Source organism: Chiloscyllium plagiosum, unplaced genomic scaffold, assembly GCF_037043375.1.
Source record: "Chiloscyllium plagiosum isolate Xiang-an unplaced genomic scaffold, Cpla_swu_hap1 HiC_scaffold_4, whole genome shotgun sequence".
NCBI lineage: Eukaryota > Metazoa > Chordata > Chondrichthyes > Orectolobiformes > Hemiscylliidae > Chiloscyllium > Chiloscyllium plagiosum.
In genome coordinates, this window is record NW_028270142.1 from 145,534,510 (window position 1) to 145,557,843 (window position 23,334).

The window sequence follows — 23,334 nt, forward strand, 5'->3', positions numbered from 1 at the left end:
AAGAGCCTCACCTCTTATAATTGTTGGAGGGTCAGTGCTGAGGAAGTGCTGCACTGTGGGAGGGTCAGTACTGAGGGAGCGACACACTGTCAAGGGGGTCAATGCTGAAGGAGTGCCACACTGTCAGGGGGTCAGTGCTGAAGGAGTGCCACACTGTCAGGGGGTCAGTGCTGAGGGAGTGCCGCACTGTCAGGTCCAGCTGGTCTTGCATGAGATTGAGGGCTGTAATGTGGATGAGTTAATTAATAATGGCATGGGAAGCCATTCAAGTGGGAGGGAGGGAAAGGAAATGTTGTGGTAGTAACAGGCAGGATGATAAGGGAAATTGAGCAAAGAGCAAGAGTCCAAATGTCTGCATGACAGTGGCAGACTTTGGAATATCTGCTCAAGCTTGGAAAGGAACTTGCAGTGGAAGGGGGAGCATCCATTGTTGTAGTCCATGTTGTACCAATAACATATGGAGGCTGAGCTAGGAAAGAGACTCTACTAAGGGAGTATGAGAGGCCAGGTGATAATTTGAAAGCAGAACATCAAAGGTAATAATCTCTGTTTACTATCTGAACCACATGCAAATTGGCTTAAGGCAAAAAAGATTAGAAAAGATGGTACAAAGATTGGTGTGTGAGAAGTAGGTTCTAGTTCTTGTGTCAATGACACCAATGGGGGGAGAAAGTGGGATCTGTACTGTTGAAATGTTCTACTCCTGAATTGAATAAGGAGCAAGCCACTTATGATCAAAATGAGGAATTTATTCATTCATAAGATCATGAAGTTTTCAAGTTCTCTATCCAAGGTTCATGGAACTTCAGTCATTAAATATTTTCAAGACAGAGATGATTGGCTTTTTGATATCAGTGACATCACGGGATATGCAGATAATATGGGAATATAATGTGGAATAGATGATTAGTGATGATATAGAATGGCAGCAGAGCAGGCTTATGGCACTGAATGGCCTACTTCTGCTCCTAAGCTCCTATCTTCATAGCAGTTGAGCATTCCCTCAGCACTGACCCCCTGACAGTGTGGCACTCCCTCAGCACTGACCCCCTGACAGTATGGCGTTCCCTCAGACTGACCCCCTGAGAGTGTGGCGCTCCTTCAGCACTGACCCCCTGACAGTGTGACGCTCCCACAACACTGACTCCCCCGATAGCGTGGCATTCCCGCAGCACTGACCCCTGACAGTGTGGCGCTCCCTCAGCACTGACCCAGTGACAGCGCGATGCCTCCTCAGTACTGACCCCCACACAGTGCGGCACACCCTCAGTACTGACCCCCACACAGTGCGGCGCTCCCTCAGCACTGATCCCTTGACAGCGCGATGCCTCCTCAGTACTGACCCCCACACAGTGTGGTGCTCCCTCATTACTGACCCTCCGACAGTGTGGGGCTCCCTCAGCACTGACCCCTTGACAGTGCAGCGCTCCCTCAGCATTGACCCCTTGACAGTGCGGCGCTCCCTCAGCACTGACCCAGTGACAGCGCTATGCCTCCTCAGTACTGACCCCCACACAGTGCGGCGCTCCCTCAGTACTGAGCCTCCGACAGTGCGGCGCTCCCTCAGTACTGACCCTCCGACAGTGTGGCGCTCCCTTAGCACTGACCCCCTGACAGTGCGGCGCTCCCTCAGTACTGACCCTCCGACAGTGTGGCGCTCCCTTAGCACTGACCCCCTGACAGTGCGGCGCTCCCTCAGCACTGACCCCTTGACAGCGCGATGCCTCCTCAGTACTGACCCCCACACAGTGTGGTGCTCCCTCAGTACTGACCCTCCGACAGTGTGGCGCTCCCTCAGCACTGACCCCCTGACAGTGCGGCGCTCCCTCAGCACTGATCCCCTGACAGTGTGATGCTCCCTCAGCACTGACCCCCTGACAGTGTGATGCTCCCTCAGCACTGACCCTCTGACAGTGCGGCGCTCCCTCAGCACTGATCCCCTGACAGTGTGATGCTCCCTCAGCACTGACCCCCTGATAGTGTGGTGCCTTCTCAGTGCTGATCCTCCCACAGTGAGCATTTCCTCAGCATTGACCCTTCGACAGTGCCCCCTCAGCAATGAACTTCCGACAGTACAGTGTTCTCTTGCACTGACTCTCTGAGAGTGCACTGCATTGGAGGGACAGGCTAGGGTTTGTGTTGAAGTTCCTGAAGAAGGACTTAACTCATAAATTAATTCAGAAGACAGAATGCTACCTAACAAATAGTTTTCATTCATCACATGTGGAAGCAAAAATAATTTCAGAAAAGTTTTCTTTTCATAGAAGGCACAAGTAACTTAAGGATTTGACAAACCTAAAACAACATATCCTCCTTTGGCTGAGAAATAGACCCCTTGCTTAAACTTGCCGTCGAAACATGGTGTGACTCCAAATGTGTGCAATGGAGAATGCAGTTCACTACCATCCATTTTGAAGTTTCTTAGACATCCCTGAAAACCATGTAGCTGTTTGAAAAATAAAAGACAATTAATGGATTAAAATTATGACCACAACTATATAAATTCTGGATAGGCCAACACAGGACCACTTGACCAAAATATGTGACAAAAAGCTTACGGATGAAACATGATCAACAAGTACAGAAAATACTCAAACAAACAAGCACCGGCCTTTATATCCAGAGTAGTTAAAAACAAGGGAGGAGAAATATGCTTCACTTATAAAAAGCCCTGGTTATCCTATATCTGCGTTCTGGTTATAATTTTGGGAAGGATATATTGACCTTGGAGTTAGCATGGAAGAAATTCATCAAAATGAAAACAAAGGACCCGGCAGTTATTTGTTAAAAAAAGAAGTTTAAAGATATGAAGGAGAACAGAGAGGATAGTAGAAATACTTTATTTTCCATCTGAGTGGGGAAGCTAGTATTACCAGGTATCATCTAAAAATTAAAGTCAAATCTTTAAGGGTTGAAGTGAGGAAATATTCAACACAGAAAAGGCGGTAGTGATTTAAAACTTATTTTTGCCAAAAGAAACTGATGCTAGATCAATTGCTCATTTAAACTCTGAGATTAATGGATTTTTGTTTACCAAGGGTTATGGTGTAAAGTGTACAGAGTTAAATCATGGATCAGCTGTGATCTCAACAACAGAACAGGCCTCTTCCTGCTGCTATGCTGCCATGGTAAAAATGGGAACATTTAGGAGGTATCTTAAAAGAGGCGAGAGAAAGAGAAAAAGGTATGGGGAAGTAATTCCAGAGCCAAGGCCCTTGAAAACTGGGTGCTAACGGCGGAATGATTACGATCAGCAATTTACAAGATGCCAGAATCGAAGAATTGCAGTGATCTTGGTGGGCTGTTGGGTTGGAGAGCATTGAAAAGTTGGGAGGGTGGGCAAGGCCACAGAGAGATTGTCAATTCCACATTACCTTCCTATTGTGTCGCTTTTTGCCTGAGGGTAATCCACCCAAATAGAATGGAGATTCAACTTTCAGGAGTGCACTATCGCTAATACTGGCATGTCGTGTCCGAAGTCCATCAATTATGAGCTTTCCTTTATTATTTTCTCTGATAAACACCACCTTTAAAAGGAAATTAATTACAAAATGGTAAATTAGGAGGGGAGCAGTACAGGAGTCAATAGAAAAATGCAATTAAGTTATTCAATACTGTTCTTGTAAATTGTATTACAGAATGAATTTCTTAATGCAACTCAACTTTCCACAACATATTTTTAAACTTTTCTTATTCAGATACATGCAATTTTAACAAAAATATTAATAGATTAAGTTTTTTTTACATGCAAAGTACCCGTTTCACCACAAACAGCTATTGCAGCTGAAGCAACATGACATTTAGGTAGAGGTTAAATACTCAGAAACAATAGGAGTGTTTGTAAAGAGAAGAAAAAAATTGACTCTATAGTTTTGGAGAATTTAGGATTCTCCAGTTGGATGGATCAAATGGCCTACTGTGTTGTTAACTTGATTTTCTTCGAGAATTTCCTATTTGTTTATTGTAAAATCAAATATTTACCGGTTACATACTGGCTGTATTTATAAGACCATAAGACATAGGAGCAGAAATTGGGCAATTCATCTACTCTGTCCAGACCATTCAGTATTCTGTAAGTTCAATTAGATCCCCTCTCATCCTTATAACATCCATCAAGTATAGGCCCAGAGTCCTCAACCGTTCCTCATGTGTTAAGCTTTTCATTCTTGTGAGCCTCCTCTGAATATGCTCCACGGCCAGTACATCCTTCCTGACATATGGGGCCCAAAACTGTGCACAGTACTCCAAATGTGGTCTGACCAGAGCGTTATAGAAGCCCAGAAATACATCCCTGCTTTTATATTCAAGTCTTCTCAAGATAAATGCCATCATTTCATGTGCCTTCCTAATTACTGACTCAACCTGCAAGTTTACCTTCAGAGAATCCTGGACTAGAACTCCCAAGTCTCTTTGCACTTCAGACTTCTGAATTTTCTCCCCATTTAGAAAATAAATTCTGCTGTTGGTAGCTTGGTGTAAGCAATACAGCTTGAGTTTTGTGATGCCATGATCAAAATATTGACAACAACTTGCATTTCTAAAATACTTTAATTTAGTCCCAAGGTTTTTGACAGAAGTGTTGTCAGACAAATTTTGATATTGAACCACTTGAGGAGTTAAGGCGACCAAAGGTTTCTTCTCATACAGCAGGATTTAATGGGTGTCATTAAGATAAAAGGAGGAATGTTGAGGCAGGAAAGGTTTGAAGGGATATGGGCTGAGCACAGGCAGGTGGGACTAGTTTAGTTTGGGATTATGTTCGGCATGGACTAGTTGGACTGAAGGGTCTGTTTCTGTGCTTTATGACTCAGAACACTATAGAAATGGAAATTCAACATCCAGGTTTGAAGCAGCTGAAAGCACAGACATCGATGGTGGTGAAATGGAACTGTGAATGTGCCACAGACCAGAACTAACGAGAGGGTTGTAGGCCTGAAGGAAAGATAGTGAGATTTGTTATTTGGACAAGCAGAGTGAGTGGGCAAATACATGGTAGATGTAGTATAACACAGATGAATGTGAGGTTATCCACTTTGGGAGCAAAAACAGGGAGGCAGATTATTCTCAGAATTGCTATAAATTGAGAGAGGAGAATGTGTAGTGAGACCTGGGTATCCTTGTAGACTAGTCACTGAAGGTAAGCATGCAGATGCAGCAGGTACTCGAAGGAAAATGGTATTGTGGCCTTCATAGTGAGAGAATTTACATAAAGGAGTAGGGATGTCTTACTGGAAATATACGTAGTCCTAGTGAGACGGCACCTGGAATATTGCGTGCAATTTGGTCTCCTTATCAGAGGAAGGTTGTTCTTGCTACAGAGGGAGGGCAGTGAAGGACTGATGTATGAGGAGAGACTGAATCAGTTAGAAATACATTTGCTGGTGTTCTGAAGAATGAGGGGGAATCATAGAAACTTATAAAAGTCAAACATAACTAGGCAGGTAAGATGCAGGACGAGTGTTCCCAATGATCAAGGAGTCCAGAACCAGGGGTTATAGTCTAAGGATAAAGGATAGGCCATTTAGGACTGAGATAAGGAGAAATTTACTCACCCAGAGAACGGAGAGCCCATAGAATTTACTACTACAGAAAGTGGTTGAGGCCAAAACATTGTATGATTTCTCGAAGGAATTGGATATAGCACTTGGGGCTAAAGGAGTCAGAGGATATGGGGAAATGTGGGAACAGGCTATTAAATTGGATGAATAGGCATGATCATAATGAATGTTGGAGCAGGCTGAAAGGGCCAAGTGGTCTACTGCTGCTCCTATTTTCTATGTTAGGAGTGAGGCAATGGTTTCAGCCAACAGATAGACTAACAGTACAATTTCCCAGAAGTACCTTTTCCCTATATATAGAACATAGAACATTACAGCGCAGTACAGACCCTTTGGCCCCTCGATGTTGCACCAACCTGTGGAACCAATCTGAAGCCCATCTAATCTACACAATTCCATTCTCGTCCATATGCCTATCCAATGACCATTTAAATGCCCTTAGAGTTGATGAGTCTACTACTGTTGCAGGCAATGCGTTCCACGCCCCTACCGATCTCTGAGTAAATAAACTACTCTCTGACATCTGACCTATATCTATCATCCCTCAATTAAAAGCAATGTCCCCTCGTGCTAGCCATCGCCATCCGAGGAAAAAGGCTCTCACTGTCCAACCTATCTAACCCTCTGATGATCTTATATGTCTCAATTAAGTCGACTCTCATCCTTCTTCTCCCTAAATAAAACAGCCTCAAGTCCCTCAGCCCTTTCTCGTAAGACCTTCCCTCCATACCAGGCAACATTCTAGTAAATCTCCTCTGAACCCTTTCCAATGCTTCCACATCCTTCCTATAATGTGGTGACCAGAACTGTATATAATACTCCAAATGTGGCTTCACCAGAGTTTTGTGTAGCTGCAGCATGATCTCATGGTTCCAAAACTCAATTCCTCTACTAATAAAAGCTAATAGACCATATGCCTTCTTAACAACCCTACCAACCTGGGTGACAACTTTCAAGGATCTATGAACCTGGACACCGAGATCTCTCTGCTGTTCTGCATTACCAAAAATCTTACCATTAGCCCAGTACTCTGCACTCCTGTTAAGAAAAAGCTGGAAAATCTCAGCAGGTCTGGCAGCATCTTTAAGGAGAGAAAAGAGCTGACGCTTTGAGTCTAACTAACGCTTTGTCAAAGGTTTGACAAAGGGTCAGTTAGACTTGAAACGTCAGCTCTTTTCTCTCCTTACAGATGCTGCCAGATCCCGAGATTTTCAGCTTTTTTTCTTTTGGTTTCAGATTCCAGCATCCACAGTAATTTTGCTTTTACTCTGCACTCCTGTTACTCCTTCCAAAGTGAATCACCTCACACTTTTCTACATTAAACTCCATTTGCCACCTTTCATCCCTGCTCTGCAGCTTATCTCTGTCTCTCTGTAACCTGCAACATTCTTCGTCACTATCTACAACTCTACTGACCTTAGTGTTATGTGCGAGTTTACTAACACATCCTTCTATGCTCTCATCGAGGTAATTTATATAAATGACAATCAACAGTGGACCCAAAACAGATCCTTGCAGTACACCACTATTAATTGAACTCCAGGATGAATATTTCCAATCAACTACCACCCTCGGTCTTCTTTCAGCTCGCCAACTTCTGATCCAAACCACTAAATCACCCTCCATCCCATACCTCCATATTTTGTGCAAAGGCCTACGATGGGGAACCTTATCAAATGCTTTACTGAAATCCATATACACCACATCAACACCTTTAATCTCATCCACCTATTTGATCATCTTCTCAAAGAACTCAATAAAATTTTAGAGTCCCAACCTAGCCCTTCACAAAACTGTATTGACTATCCTTAAACAACCTATTCCTCTCTAGATGATTATAAATCCTATCTCTTATAACCTATTCCAACACTTTACCCACAACCCAAGTCAGGGTTGTCTCTACTCTCCTTCTTGAACAAGGGAATAACATTTGCTATCGTCCAGTTTTCTGGCACTATTACTGGAGAGAATGACGACATAAAGATCAAGCTAAAGGCTCGGCAATTTCCTCCCTGGCTTCCCAGAGAATCCTAGGATAAATCCCATCCGACCCAGGGGACTTATCTATTTTTACACTTTCCAGAATTGCTAACACCTCCTCCTTATGCACCTCAATCCCATCTAGTCTAGTAGCCTGTATCTCAGTATTCTCCTTGACCACGTTGTCTTTTCCTAGTGTGAATACTGACAAAAAGTATTCATTTAGCACTTCTCCTATCTCCTCTGACTCCATGCACATCTTCCCATTACTATGCCTTGTATTTGCAGATAAAAGCTAGTGTTTACTTACTGTATGCCACTTTCCATCATTGTGCTTTGCTTTGCTCTTAATTTTCAGTTTCTTCTCATTAACAGTAAAAGAAAAGATGAAACGACCTCTCGAAACATAAAGTATCATGGAGGATTTCCCTGACTTATCTGCTACATAAAAGATGGTTCCTTCTGTTGCAACTGTTCGCACATTGATGGAGAATGTTGACCTGAAAAATGGAATTATGTAAATATTGTATTTAAAACATCAATGTGAGTGTTCCCAATACAGGAGACAGGGTGGCACCATTAAAAGTGGCCAACATGATCCATCTGCACATATGTAGTTGCACACAGTATTAATAATACTCAGTGGAAGCACTTGATATTATTCCCTGATCCAGAACAAAAACTCACAGCACAGTAAGCGGTGCATTAGTGTTTGGAATTGAAAATATTAAGATATTTTACAACACTCTGTTCCATCTTCTACCACTCCACCTGATGAAGGAGCAGTGCTCTGAAAGCCTGTGATTTCAAATAAACCTGTTGGACTATGATATTGTGTGATATCTGATATCTTCTACCAGTCAGCAAGACTCTGAGCTACACAGGACTTTTTCTTTACAGATTGTACCGGGAATAAACAACTATTCATATTGATTGAATTCCCTATAATAGATTTTTAAACAAATTTGCTCATGGTTGAGTGTCACTGGTAAGGCCAGCATTTGTTGCCCATCCCTAAGTGTCATTAAACTGAGTGGCTTACTCAGCTATTTGATGAGATAAGTTCAGAATCAACCACATTGCTGTGTGTCTGGAATCACCTGTAGGCTAGGCAAGGCAAGGATGGCAGATTTCCTTCCCTTAAAGACATTTGTGAACCAGGTGCGTTTTTCTGACAATTGACAATGGTTATATAGTCACATTTAAGGCCAACATTTAAGACCAGATTTTTAATATGCAAGGTATTATAGTTATTTATGCAAACACAGGATAAGGTGACATTTATGATAAATGGCATTTGTTGCTGGATGCAAGTTTAAAAATAACAAACAATACACCAATTTTACATGTGCATATGTGGTGCTCCACCTAGTAATGACATTGGTCACAAAGCAGCGTTAAATTATATCAGAGTGCCTTTCATTATGAAAGGAACACAGAGAATGCTGGAGAAACTCTGCAGGTCTGGCAGCATCTACGGAGAGAGGAACAAAGTTAACGTTTCAACTCCGTTATGACTCTCCTTCAGAACTGGTGAAGTGTTTGTTTCAGACTTCTAGCATCTGCAGTATTTTGGTCTTTTATCATGCTCCTGGTTGAGATTCAAGAAATGCTGTTTTCTAACACAAGTATCAAGCCACATAATAAATGAAGTACTTTCTTTTAAATCCCAATGGAACGGAGTGAGTATGCAAATTTGCATTATAACAGATATTCGTTAAACATACATATTGACAGATTATAAATAATAATTCACTTTACCTCTCTTTAAATGATTCAGGAACAAAGTCATATTCCAATCTGCTGTCAGGTGAATCTCCAAATTGGTAGGCACCACTGACTGATTTTGGTTGCCATGGCAACAGGCAGTCCTTTGATTCTTGGCCTGTATTCTCCTTAGTTGAATAATCAGGATTAACCTTTTGATTCTTTCCATTCTGTGACAAAGAAAACTTTCTATCAACATAGAACATTACAGCGCAGTACAGGCCCTTCGGCCCTCAATGTTGCACTGTCTTGTGAAACCAAACCGAAGCCCATAGAACCTACACTATTCTATTTTCATCCATACGTTTATCCAATTACCATTTAAATGCCTTTAAAGTTCACGAATCTACTACTGTTGCATGCAGGCTATGCCACACCCCTACTACTCTCTGAGTAAAGAAACTACCTCTGTCATCTGTCCTATAGAAAATCACCCTCAAGTTTAAAGCTATGTCCCCTCATGCTAGCCATTACCATCCGAGGAAAAAGGCTCTCACTGTCCACTTATCTAACCCTCTGATTATCTTATACGTCTCGATTAAGTCACCTCTCAACCTTCTTTTCTCCAATGAAAACAGCCTCAAGTCCCTCAGCCATTCCTCATAAGACCTTCCCTCCACAACAGGCAAAATCCTAGCAAATCTCTTCTGAACCCTTTCCGAAGATTCCACATCCTTCCTATAATGCGGCAACCACAACTGTACGCAATACTCCAAGTGCAGCCGCACCAGAGTTTTGTACAGCTGTAGCATGACCTTATGGCTCTGAAACTCAATCCCTCTACTAATAAAAGCTAACACACTGTATGACTTCTTAATAACCCTATCAACCTAGGCGGCAACTTTCAAGGATCTATGTACATCTCTTCTACACTACCAAGATTCTTACCATTAGCCCAGTATTCTGCATTCCTGTTACTCCTTCCAAAGTGAATCACTTCACATTTTTCCACATTAAACTCCATTTGCCACCTCTCAGCCCTGCTCTGCAGCTTATCTATGTCCCTCTGTAAGCTACAACATCCTTTGGCACTACTCACAACTCTACCGACCTTAGTACCATCTGCAAATTTACTAACCCATCCTTCTATGTCCTCATCCAGGTCATTTTTAAAAATAACAAACAGCAGGTATCCCAAAACAGATCCTTGTGGTACACCACTAGTAAATGAACATTTCCCATCAATCATCACCCCTGTTTTCTTTCAGCGAGCCAATTTCTGATCCAAACCACTAAATCACTCTCAATCCCATGCCTCCATATTTTGTGCAATAGCCTAATGTGGGGAACCTTACTGAAATCCACATACACCACATCAACTGCTTTACCCTCATTGACCTGCTTAGTCACCTTCTCAAAGAACTCAATAGAGTTTGTGAGGCACGACCTACCCTTCAAAAACTGTATTGACTATCCTTAATCAACGTATTCCTTTCTAGATGATTATAAATCCTATCTCTTATAACCTCTTCCAACACTTTACCCACAACTGAAGTAAGGTTCAATGGTCTATAATTACCAGGGTTGTCTCTACTCTCCTTCTTGAACGAGGGGACAACATTTGCTATCCTTCAACCTTCTAGCACTATTCCTGTAAACAATGATGACATAAAGATCAAAGCCAAAGACTCTACAATCTCCTTCATGGCTTCCCAGAGAATCCTAGGATAAGTCCCATCCAGTCCAAGGGACTTATCTATTTTCACACTTCCCAGAATTGCTAACACCTCCTCCTTGTGAACCTCAATCCTATGTAGTCTAGTAGCCTGTATCTCAGTATTCTCCTTGACAAATTTGTCTTTTTCCAGTGTGAATACTGACGAAAAATATTAACTTATTGCCTCCCCTATCTCCTCTGACTCCATGCACAACTTCCCACTACTGTCCTTGATTGGCCCTAATCTTACTCCAGTCATTCTTTTATTCCTGATATACCTACAGAAAGACTTTGGGTTTTTCTTGATCCTATCTGCCAATGATTTCTTATGTCACTGTCTGGCTCTTCTTAGCTCTCTCTTTAGGATACATTGGTCATTAATGCTGCTTACATTATCCTGAGGAACAAGAGAATTTGCATACCTTGTTTGTTTTAACTGTCTCTTGACCATTCCATTTTCTGCCCTCTTTCAACATGAGCATTTCTGGTGCTCTCTGCTGGGGACAGGTGTCAAGGTACACTCCGGTGTCCTCAACTGAAAATGCCAAATTTTCAATTCTGGGTGATTCACGGTTCCTAAAGGGAGAGACATGATTAGCCATATCCATTGTAGCCCCAGTCCACCTGTTTATAATAATAATTTTAACAAAGTATTCTGTCAAATCACCAATTCTACTTAATTTACCATGCTTTAATGGATTTTTAAGGTATATTAATAAAACAAATGAATAAGCTAATCCTTATATACTTTAATTGCAATTATGCAATGATCAATACTGTTTCAGAATAATTTCAGTAATGAGTAATATTTCCCACACCAAGACACCATTTTTTTTCTCCACTTGTGAGACGTGGGTGTTGCTGGCTGGGCAGCATTCATTGCCTGTCCCTAGTTGCCCCTTGAGAAGGTGGGGGTGAGCTGCCTTCTGGAACCGCTGCAGTCCATGTGCTGTAGGTAGACCCACAATACCCTCAGGGAGAGAGTTCCAGGATTTTGTTCTGGTGACAAGAAAGGAATAATAATGTATTTCCAAGTCAGAGTAGCTTGGGGGAGGCTTGCACGTATTTGCTGCCCTTATCCTTCTAGATGATAGTGGTCGTGAATTTGTCAAAGCAACCTTCGTAAATTCCTACAGTTTATCTTGCAGATAGTACACACTGCTGCTACTGAGTGTCAGTGGTGGAGGGAGTGGATCTTTGTGGATGTGGTGCTGATCAAATGGGCTGCTTTGTCCAGGATGATGTCAAGCTTCTTGAGCATTATTGGTGCTGCACCCATTCAGGCAAGTGGGGAGTATTTCAACACGCTCCTGACTTGTGCCTTCTAGATGGTGGACTGGCTATGGGGAGTCAGGAGCCGAGTTAATTGGCTTTAATATTGCTAGTCTCTCACCTGCTCTTGTAGGCCCTGTACTTATATGGGGAGTCTGGTTGAATTTCTGGTCAATGGTAAACCCCAGGATGTTGATAGTGGTGACTTCCATTTTAGTAATGCTATTGAATGTCAAAGGGCACCTGGATTGTCTTTTGCTGGATATGATCATTGCCTGCCATTTGTGTGGTATGAATGTTACTGGCCACTTGTCAACTTGAACATGAATATTGTCCAGATCTTGTTGCATTTGCTTCAGTATCTGAGGAGCTGCAAAAAATGCTGAATATTGTGCAGTCATCTGTGAACATCAGGGGCACTACCTTGAGAAACTACTGCAGAGATGTCCTGGAACTGAGATGACTGTTGTCAGCAACCATGACCATTTTTCCATGTGCCAAGTATGACTAACAACTTGATACCTTTTCCCCTGATTCCTATTGACTCCAGTTTTGCTAGGACTCCTTTCTACCCCACTCAGCCAAGTGCAGCTTTGATGTCAAGTGCTGTCACTATCATCTCACCTCTAGAATTCAGCTCTTTTGTCTGTGCTGGAACTAAGGTTGTAATGAGGCCAGGAGCTTACTGGCCTTGGCAGAACCCAAACTTAGTGTTCCTGAGCAGGTGCTGCTTGATAGCACTGTTGATGACACCTTCCATCATTTTCTTGAGGACCGAGAGTAGACTCATGGAGCAATTGGTAATTAGTTTGGTTTGGATTTGTCCTGCTTTTTTTGTACAGGATATATCTGGGCAATTTTACACATTGTCAGGTGTGTATTAAAACCAGTGTTTTAATTGTATTGGAAGAGCCTGGCGAGGGGTGATATAAATTCTGGAGCACAAGTACTATTGTCAGAATGTTGTCAGGGCTCAAAACCTTTGGAGTATCCAATGTCTGTAACTGTTTCTTGATAACATGAGGAGTGAATAAAATTGGCTGAAGATTGGCAACTGTGTTGCTGGAGACCTCTGCAGGAGGCCAAAATGGATCATCCACTTGATACATTTGGCTGAAAATGATATCAGTCTTATCTTTTGCATTGATATGTTTGGCTCCCCATCATTGAGGATTGGGATATTTGTGAAGTCTCCACCTTTTGTTAGTTAATTTAATTGTCCACCATCATTCATGACAATATAGGAGAACTGCAGAGCTTACATCTAATCTATTTGTTCTGAGATTGCTTTTTGCTTATGTTGTTTCGCATGCGAGTAGTCCTGTTTGGTAGCTTCACCAGGCTGACAATGCATTTTCAGATCTGCCTGGTGCTGCTCCTGCTATTCCCTCCTTCACTCTCCATTGAATCAGGGTTGATCCCCTGGCTTGATGGTAATGGTTGACTGGGGGATATGCCAGGCGATGAGATTGCAGAATGCGCTGGAGTACAATTCTGCTGCTGTCGATGGTTCACAGCGCTTCATGGATGCCCAGAATTGCAGTTGCTGGTTATATTTGAAGTTTGTCCCATTTAACAGAGTGTCACACAATAAAGTGGAGGGTATTCTGAACGTGAAGATGGGACTTCGTCTCCACAAGGGCTATGGTCACTCTTACTATCATGAACTGATGTATCTTTACTTGGCAGATTGAGTAAGAATGACGTCAAGAATGTTTTTTCTCATTGTTGGTTCTCTCACCACCTGCTGCAGACCCAGTCTAACAGCAATGTCCTTTAGGAACTGACCAGCTTGATACATTAGGCGAAAGTGAAGACTGCAGATGCTGGAGATTAGAGTCAAGAGTGTGGTACTGGAAAAGCACAGCAGATCAGTCGGCATCTGAGAAGCAGGAGAATCGATGTTTTGGGCTGGAATCAGGAATGAGGCTATGAGCCAAGGGGGTGGTGAGATAAATGGGAGGGGGGTGGGGCTGGGTGGAAGGTAGCTGAGAGTGCAATAGGTAGATGGTGGTGGGGGTGGAGGTGATAGGCCGAAGGGGAGGGTGGAGTTGGATAGGTGGGAAAGAAGATGGACAAGTAAGACAGGTCGTGAGGACGGTGCTAAGTTGGAAGATTGGAACTGGGATAGTGTCGGGAGAGGGGAAATGAGGAAACTGATGAAATCCACATTGATGCCGTGGGGTTGGAAGGTCCTGAGGCGGAAGATGAGGCGTTCTTCCTCCAGGCGTCAGGTAGTTAGGAAGTAGTGATGGAGGAGGTCCAGGACCTGCATGCCCTTGGCGGAGTGGGAGGGGGAGTTGAAGTGTTCGGCCGTGGGTGGTGGGGTTTGTTGGTGCAGGTGTCCTGGAGATGTTATCTGAAGCGCTCTGCAAGTAGGCGTTGTACCTCCCCAAAACTGCAGGTTTTGCAATTCCTGCAGTGGCAGGGGAAGGTGCCGAGAAGGGGGGTGCGGTTGGTGGGAGGCGTGGATTTTGACGAGGCAGTCGTGGAGGGAATGGTCTTTATGGAAAGCAGATGGGGTGGGGAGGGAAATATATCTCTGGTGGTGGGGTCCATTTGTAGGTGGCGGAAATGGTAGAGAATGATGCAGTGTATACAGAGGTTGGTGGGGGTGGAAAGTGAGGACTGGGGGTTCTGTCCTTGTTGCAGTTGGAGGGGGGGGGGGGGGGGTTCGAGGGCAGAGGTGCAGGAAGTGAGATGTGCTGGAAGGCATCATCAACCACTTGGGAAGGAAAGTGTGGAAGGAGGCCATCTGGTGTGGAACTGGTCCTCCTGGAAGCAGATGCGGCAGAGGCGGAGGAATTGGGAATAAGAGATGGCATTTTTACAGGAGTCAGGGTGTGAGAAGGTGTAGTCCAGGTAGGTGTGGGAGTTGGAGGGTTTATAGAAGATGTCAGTGTTGAGTCGGTCACCGTTGATGGAGATCAAGAGATCCGGCAAGAGGAGAGAGAGATGTCTGAGATGGTCCAGATGAATTTAAGGTCAAGGTGGAATGTATTGGTGAAGTTGATGAACTGTTCAACTTTCTTGTGGGAGCACAAGATGGCGCTGATACAGTCATCAATTTAGTAGAGGAAAAGGTGGGGAATGGTGCCGGTGTAACTATGGAAGATGGACTGTTCCATGTAACCAACACAGAGACAAGCATAGCTGTGGCCCATATGGGTGCCCATGGCTATCCCTTTCCTCTGGAGGAAGTGGAAGGATTCAAAGGAGAAATTATTGAGAGTGAGCTTGATAAATTGTGCTGCTGAGCCATTCTTGGTGGTGACATTGAAATTGCCCAGTCAGAGTATATCCACACCCTTGCCAACCTTTGTGCTTCCTCCAAATGGTATTCAACACGGAAGACCACTGATTCATCAACCGAGAGAGCACATTATGTAGTATTCAACAGGAGGTTTCCTTGCCCATGTCTTGTCAACCTGTTATGGTGATCAGAGTCGATGTTCAGGACTCCCAAGGCAAGGCCCCCTGCCTATATACCACTGAACTCCCACCTCTGCTAGGCCTGTCCTGGGACAGGACATATCCAGGGATAGGCCTCTAAGATAGGGTAACCCAAAAGACAAGCAAACTGTGTAAAATGGTTCTTAAATAAGATATTTTTATGAATGTGTACTTGCAAAAGCATGCCACATATGTGCCCTGAAAAGCATTTGTGTTTGGTTCCCTCCTGCTCCGTGCATGGTGAAGGACAACTCCTGGCAGGCAATAGCGCTTAGCCAGATGTACAGACGTGCTTTAAAAATAACACCAACACCAGAATTACAGAAGATGTTGGGAGCAGCAACACCCTCTGGTGAAAGGGAAGAAATGATGAGCAGGAGGCCATACAAACACGAGCAAAGGTAAGATGAGGTGAGATTCAGAAAATAGCATGAAAAATCATGCAGGGCTTACAGGAAAAAACCATCATGAAACTTGCCAAAATTGACATGGAGTTGCTATCTGGTAGAATTCTGCTCATATTGTCCATGCTGGCTCGCAAAAAAAGCTTCTCATTCTTTCCCAGCAGCGAAGCATCATTTACTTACTCAGCATTTATTGCCCATCCCTAATTACCCTTGAAAAGATGGTCATGAACCACCTTCTTAAACTGCTGCATTCTATGTGATATCTCTAGACCCACAATGCTGTTAAGATGGGAGATGGGAGAGTGGGACTCATTGCAGTGATAATTTTGTTGAAAATATTGATTTTAATGTCATAATTAACTCTATCCAAATATTCCAGTATTGCTACCTTCATCATCAACCAGATTTGAACAGTGTGATCACTGATTCTTTGTACTAGTCCATACTCTATCAACTGGAATTGACAGAAATTGCAATACAGAAAAGATCATCTTGGTCTGTTTTGGTCTTTATGCTCCACACAAACCACCTGCCACTCTAATTCATCTTTTCTCCATCATGCATTTATCTACTCCCTAAATGCATTAACGCTGTTCACTCAACAACTCCATCTATTAAAGATTTTTCTCAATATTAGCTGAAATTAATTACAGTTGCCATTGTCCCTAGTTGAATAAGAAAGAGAGTAATTTACCTTTGTAGAAAGACATTGCTGATGCAGCCATCAAAATTCCTTCTGTTTTTGTCTCCACCCAGATAAACCAAACCTTTTGTTCCAGGCTGACCCAATTGTATTGTTGCTTCCTGCTTGTCCATATCATCCACATTCAGATAGATACTGGATTTTATTGAAAACAAAAGGCAAAGTGGTAAATACTAAAAAGCAGATTCTCAAGTAGTAATATCAGGATAGAGATAACCAATATTTGTTTATACAAGATTTTACATTAAATGCAGGGGACCGGTTAGCTCAGTTGGCTGGATGTCTGATTTCCAATGCAGACTGGTACCAACAGTGTGGATTCAATTTCTGCATTGGTTGAGGTTACAATGAAAAACTCTCCTTCTCAACCTTGTCCCTTTTCTGAAATGTGGTGACCCACCACAGTTATCTCTTCTAATCAGAGAACAGCTCTACGATCTGGTGGAACTGTGACAACTTTAACTTTTCTTTAATGCAGTACTCAGGAAGGAAATCCTTTCTAAAGGTTGGTGCCTAATGCTCCAACTGAGGTCTATACAGTGATTTATAACTCTCAACTATAATGCAATATACCTTATTGAATCATATTTGTAAAAATTGGATCAGATATTTTGAAAACAACTTTGTAGGGAATATTTCTACTTCAACAGCTTCTGCATATCTTGCATGAATATAGATTATGTTTTAAGAATTTAATCTAATTTATTCTTTCATTGCCCATCCCTAATTGCCCTAGAACTGAACTCAATGGCCTAGCAAGTCAGCAGGCAGTTATGTCATCTAGAGTCAAACGTATACTTTACCAAGTAAGGACAGCAGATTTCCTTTCCCTACTTAGTAATTAATGAACCAGATGGATTTTTCCTGACAATCAATGGCAGTTTCACAGTCACCATCAAATAAGATAAGCTTTACATTCAAGATTTATGAATTGAATAAGTGCAATGGTGGAGTTTGAACCTGTGTCTCTGGAGCATTAGCCTGGGCCTTTAGATTACTAGTTTAAAGACATAACTGCAACATCACCCCCTAGTTTTTGTTCTATTAAAAAGCAAACATCAGACTTGATAAAATGTGAATAAGCTTACCGATTTCCTCTCCTCTGGATTGATACATAGTGGTTGGCACCATCATTAAAGGAGCTTCGAGACTTTAGGACTTTACCCAGTATATTAACTATCACTTTACCATTTTCCAGGAAAACTTCAAAGTTATTCTGTAAAGTTAAACATATTGTTTTACTGTCAGAAACAATTGAGCTGTTTGGTTAAGTTCCACACTGCAAACTAACGTGAGAACTTTCAGTAAAATATTTCATAAAATGGCTTTTATTTAGTCTCTCCCCCACTATCCAAAATGGCAGGAAAATATTAGGCAGGGGTTTAAAATCTTGAAATTAAACAATCTGCCACCAGCCCACTAGTTGACTGCAAGATGAATATAGTTAACAGATAAGGCTCCCATTAATAGAAGGCAGAGACCTACTCAAGGTGCAGCAATCACAACACCATGACACCATCACCCTGCACAGTAGTGGTAACATGCATTAAAGTCTGTATTTATTCTATTATACAGGAGATGTAGGCATCACTGGCTGGGCCAGTATTTATTGCCCATTCCTAGTTGCCTTTGAAAAGGTGATGGTGAACTTCCTCGTTAAATCACTGAAATCCATTTGGTATAGGGACAACCACAATGCCACTAGGGAGACAGGGAGTTCTAGTGACACTGAAGGAATGGCAACATATTTCCAAGTCTGGATGGTGACTAGATTAGAAGGGACTTACAGGTGATGTTGTTCTCATGTATCTCCCATGTATCCCTTGATCATTTATATGGAAGTGGTCAGGGGTTTGGAAGGTGCTGTCTAAAGTGCCTTTCTGCAGTGCACCTTATAGATAATACACACTTCTGCTACTGAGGGAAGTGTGGTGGAGGGAGTGGAAGATTGTGGATGTGGTGCCACTTAAGCAGACTGCTTTGTTCAAGATGGTGTCAAACTTTGTGTTGTTTTTGGAGCAACACACATCTAGGCACACTCCTGAAGTATGCCTAGTAGATACTAGACAGGCTTTGTGAAGTCAGGAGATGAGTTCCTCCATGCAGCATTTCTAGTCTCTGACCTGCTCTTGTAGTTGCTGTGTTTGTGTGATGAATCCAGTTGAGCTTTTGGTCAATGGTAACCCAAAGGATGTAGATAGTGAGGTTTCAGTGATGGTAATAACAATGAATGTCAGGGGACAGTGATTAGATTGTTTCTTATTTGAGATGATTATTGTCTGGCATTTGTATGGCACGAATGCTACTTGTCACTTATCAGCCCAAGCATGGATATTGTCCACATCTTGTTGCATTTGAATATAGACTGCTTTCAATATCTGAGAAGTCACAAATAATGCTGAACATTATGCAATCATCAGTGAACACCCCCACATCCGATCTTATGACGGAGGGAAAATCATTGATGAAGCAGCTGAAGAAGGTTGGGCTGAGGACACTACCCTGAGGAACTCCTGCAGAGGTGTCCTGGAGTTGAAATGATTTATCTCCAAAACCACAACCATCTTCCTTGTTGCAGTTATGGCTCCAATCAATGGGAAGTTCTCATCCGATTCCCATTGACCCTAATTTCGTTAGTCCTCCTTGATGCTCCATTCAGTCAAATGTGGCCTTGACGTCAAGGACAGTCACTCCTACAGTTCCTGTGGAGTTCTTGCATTTTATTATGTATTTCAAGGGTTTTTTATTCTGCTTTTCACTAGTTAGGAGTTAGTTGTGCTTCAATGGGTAACATTCTCGACTCCGGCTAGAAAGGTGATGGGTTTCAAGTCGGACTCCAGTGATTTAATTGGAAAAGTGCAGTCTGATTCCCCCATGTTGTTTTGATGGAGTGATGTATTTTTGTAGGTGTCACCTCTCAGATGCAAAGCTCTATCTGCCCTGATACCTAGAATTTAGGAGCAGGAATAGGCCATTCAACTCTTTGACCCTTCTTGGATGAACTTAGACCAAAAATAGGAAAATGCTGCTCATAAGGCTATATTAATCAAGCACAAAAGCTACTCAATTCCAAGCAAATAATGTTTTCAAAGAAAATTTGAAGTCCTTTCAATACTATAGGATACAACAATTCATTTGGTTTAAAAAATGAAATAGATACATTAGATCGAGTCACTCACTAGATTCTTTACCTTTTCATAAGAGAACAGTAGACTGTTTAACTGACTTGTTGCAAAACCAAATCCAATGTGAAAGTTTTCGGGGAAAGTCAAATCAGATGCAGGAAGTCCCAATAACCCACTGCCATTAAAGTAGGCAGTACGGACCAGCTAATGAGAAAAACATGAGAAAACAGTTCATTAGGCAACTATATGTAACCATAGAAACATACAACATAGAACAGTGCTTCCCACTGAGTTGCCATTGTGAGGCTTGAAAGTTGTAATGACTCCTCAGTGAGAAGTGACAGAGCAAGGTGTATGGATTGTGAGAGCACAGGACAGTATGAGCAGGAGCACAGCTAATAGAACTCAATTAGAGGTTCACTACCATCATTGCTGTCTCAGAACTTGCAACCAAACTTTCACCTCACAATCCTATTTGGGGTCTCAAATCCCACTTTGGAAAGGTTGGACATAACAAGAGTCCATTTGACAGATATGGGGTTGGCCATTTAGGGTTGAGACAAGGCCTAGAGAGTGGTGACCCTGAGGAATTCACTGCCACAGAAAGCAGTCAAGGCAAATCATCGAATGCTTTCAAGAAGGCAGTAGATTAGGTATGGGGAGAAAGCAGGAATAAACGATCAGCCATGCTCACATTGAATAGTGGAGCAGGTTCAGAAACATCTACTCCTGCTCCTAGTTTCTATCTCAGTCCTAAACTGTTGTTCTCTGATCTCATGAACTGTGGCTGTTCATGTTAGCTCTTTAGCGTGCAGGAAGAACCTCTTTGAGTCTACCTTGTCAAGCTCCATCAGCATTTTTTACATTTCAATGAGATCATCCCATTGTTAAAAACTCTGTAGAGTATATAGCTCAACTTACTCAACATCTCACTATAAGAAAAACCTCTCATCCCAGCAACTAATCTATTTGACCATAATCTGATATTAACCAAGTGATAGAAAGACCAGAGGTCTACACATTACAATCCATGTTTTCCCCATATTTGAGATTTCTCAAATGAATTAGTCTCATGAGTTCACCAAGATATTACTCCAATTAACCTTGAAGATATAACCATAGAACATAGAACATAGAACAATACAGCACAGAATAGGCCCTTCGGACCACGGTGTTGTGCCGAAAATTTGTCCTAGCTTAAGCACCCATCCATGTACCTATCCAATTGCCGCTTAAAGGTCACCAAAGATTCTGACTCTACCACTCCCACAGGCAGCGTATTCCATGCCCCCACCACTCTCTGGGTAAAGAACCCACCCCTGACATCTCCCCTATACCTTCCACCCTTCACCTTAAATTTATGTCCCCTTGTAACACTCTGTTGCACCCAGGGAAAAAGTTTCTGACTGTCTACTCTATCTATTCCTCTGATCATCTTATAAACCTCTATTAAGTCACCCCTCATCCTTCGACGTTCCAATGAGAAAAGGCCTAGCACTCTCAACCTATCCTCGTACGACCTATTCTCCATTCCAGGCAACATCCTGGTAAATCTTCTCTGCACCCTCTCCAAAGCTTCCACATCTTTCCTAAAGTGAGGCAACCAGAACTGCACACAGTACTCCAAATGTGGCCTAACCAAAGTCCTGTACAGCTGCAACATCACTTCACGACTCTTGAATTCAATCCCTCTGCTAATGAACGCTAATACACCATAGGCCTTCTTACAAGCTCTATCCACCTGAGTGGCAACTTTCAAAGATCTATGAACAGAGACCCCAAGATCCCTCTGTTCCTCCACCTCACTAAGAACCCTACCGTTAACCCTGTATTCCGCATTCTTATTTGTCTTTCCAAAATGGACAACCTCACACTTGGCAGGGTTGAACTCCATCTGCCACTCCTCAGCCCATCTCTGCATCATATCTAAGTCTCTTTGCAGCCAACAACACCCCTCCTCACTATCCACAATTCCACCAATCTTTGTATCATCAGCAAATTTACTGACCCACCCTTCGACTCCCTCATCCAAGTCATTAATAAAAATTACAAACAGCAGAGGACCCAGAACTGATCTCTGCAGAACTCCACTTGTAACTGGGCTCCAAGCTGAATATTTGCCATCTACCACCACTCTCAGACTTCGACTGGTTAGCCAGTTTTCTATCCAATTGGCCAAATTTCCCTCTATCCCATGCCTCCTGACTTTCCGCAGAAGCCTACCATGGGGAACCTTATCAAATGCCTTACTAAAATCCATGTATACTACATCCACTGCTCTACCCTCATCCACATGCTTGGTCACCTCCTCAAAGAATTCAATCAGACTTGTAAGGCAAGACCTACCCTTCACAAATCCGTGCTGGCTGTCCCTAATCAAGCAGTGCCTTTCCAGATACTCATAAATCCTATCCCTCAGTACCCTTTCCATTACTTTGCCTACCACCGAAGTAAGACTAACTGGCCTGTAATTCCCGGGGTTATCCCTATTCCCTTCTTTGAACAGGGGCACAACATTTGCCACTCTCCAGTCCCCTGGTACCACCCCCGTTGACAGTGAAGACCATGTTAATGTACAAATAAATTAAGACCATCTGTGTAAAGAGCTGGATAGAATATGCAGTGATTAATGAATAAAATAAATAGAGAAGAAAGAAAATTAAACAATTAATCTTAATATAGTTATAAACTAATAAACTCAATACTTTTCCTATTATTTAGCTTAAGCAGAGTTGTGGCTTCTTATGGAAGTATCTATTTATCACCATCACTAAAACGGATTATATGGGCTGAATCCAATTGTTTGTTGCAGTTTGCTGTGCACAGTTTGGTTGCCATTTTTCTCTATTGAAACAGCACATCATTGTGAAATGTTTTATATGACTTAAGTCTTTCTTTCGTTTAAAGGAGTCCTCCACATGACAAGTTTTGAGAAAATTTGGTAGCCAAAGTTATTAAGACCATAAGTCTGTAAGAAATAGGCCCAGGAGTAGGCTGTTCAGCCTACTCTGCCATTCAGTAGGATGATGGTTGATCCGACATTCCTCCCAGTCACTTTCCTGCATTTTCGCAGTACCTCTTGATTTATCTACAGATGAAGAACATCTTTGTCTCAGCCTTAAATATAAAAAGGACTTTGCCAACCACCCCCCCCCCCGCCCCGCCCACAGCTCTCTATGGCAAGGAGTTCCAACGATTCACAATCCACTGAGAGAAGAACTTTCTCCTCATCTCAGTCTTAAATTGGTGCTCCTTTACTCTGAGACAGTGCTCTCTGTTCTTTGGGGGAAACATCCTCTCAGCATTTACCTTATTTGCTACATCTAACTCCCTCTTGGAAGCATTCAATGTCTTGGCCTTGATTGCTTTATGTGGCAGTGAATTCCTCAGGCTCACCACTCTACAGCATTTC

The 23,334-nt window shown here is 42.6% G+C and overlaps 1 protein-coding gene across 2 annotated transcripts in view; it reads right to left on the minus strand.

Moving 5' to 3' along the window:
* lama3 (laminin, alpha 3) overlaps positions 1 to 23,334 on the minus strand; it is a 376,808-nt gene that overhangs the window by 26,621 nt on the left and 326,853 nt on the right. For both annotated transcript variants that reach the window (XM_043687604.2, XM_087986754.1), the window contains exons 67-74: positions 19,989 to 20,126; positions 17,886 to 18,013; positions 16,789 to 16,932; positions 11,385 to 11,538; positions 9,300 to 9,475; positions 7,849 to 8,038; positions 3,375 to 3,527; positions 2,296 to 2,446 (exon numbers count right to left, since the gene is read on the minus strand). In XM_043687604.2, the coding sequence (XP_043543539.2) occupies positions 2,296 to 2,446; positions 3,375 to 3,527; positions 7,849 to 8,038; positions 9,300 to 9,475; positions 11,385 to 11,538; positions 16,789 to 16,932; positions 17,886 to 18,013; positions 19,989 to 20,126 (1,234 nt within the window). The remainder of the gene's footprint in view (positions 1 to 2,295; positions 2,447 to 3,374; positions 3,528 to 7,848; positions 8,039 to 9,299; positions 9,476 to 11,384; positions 11,539 to 16,788; positions 16,933 to 17,885; positions 18,014 to 19,988; positions 20,127 to 23,334) is intronic.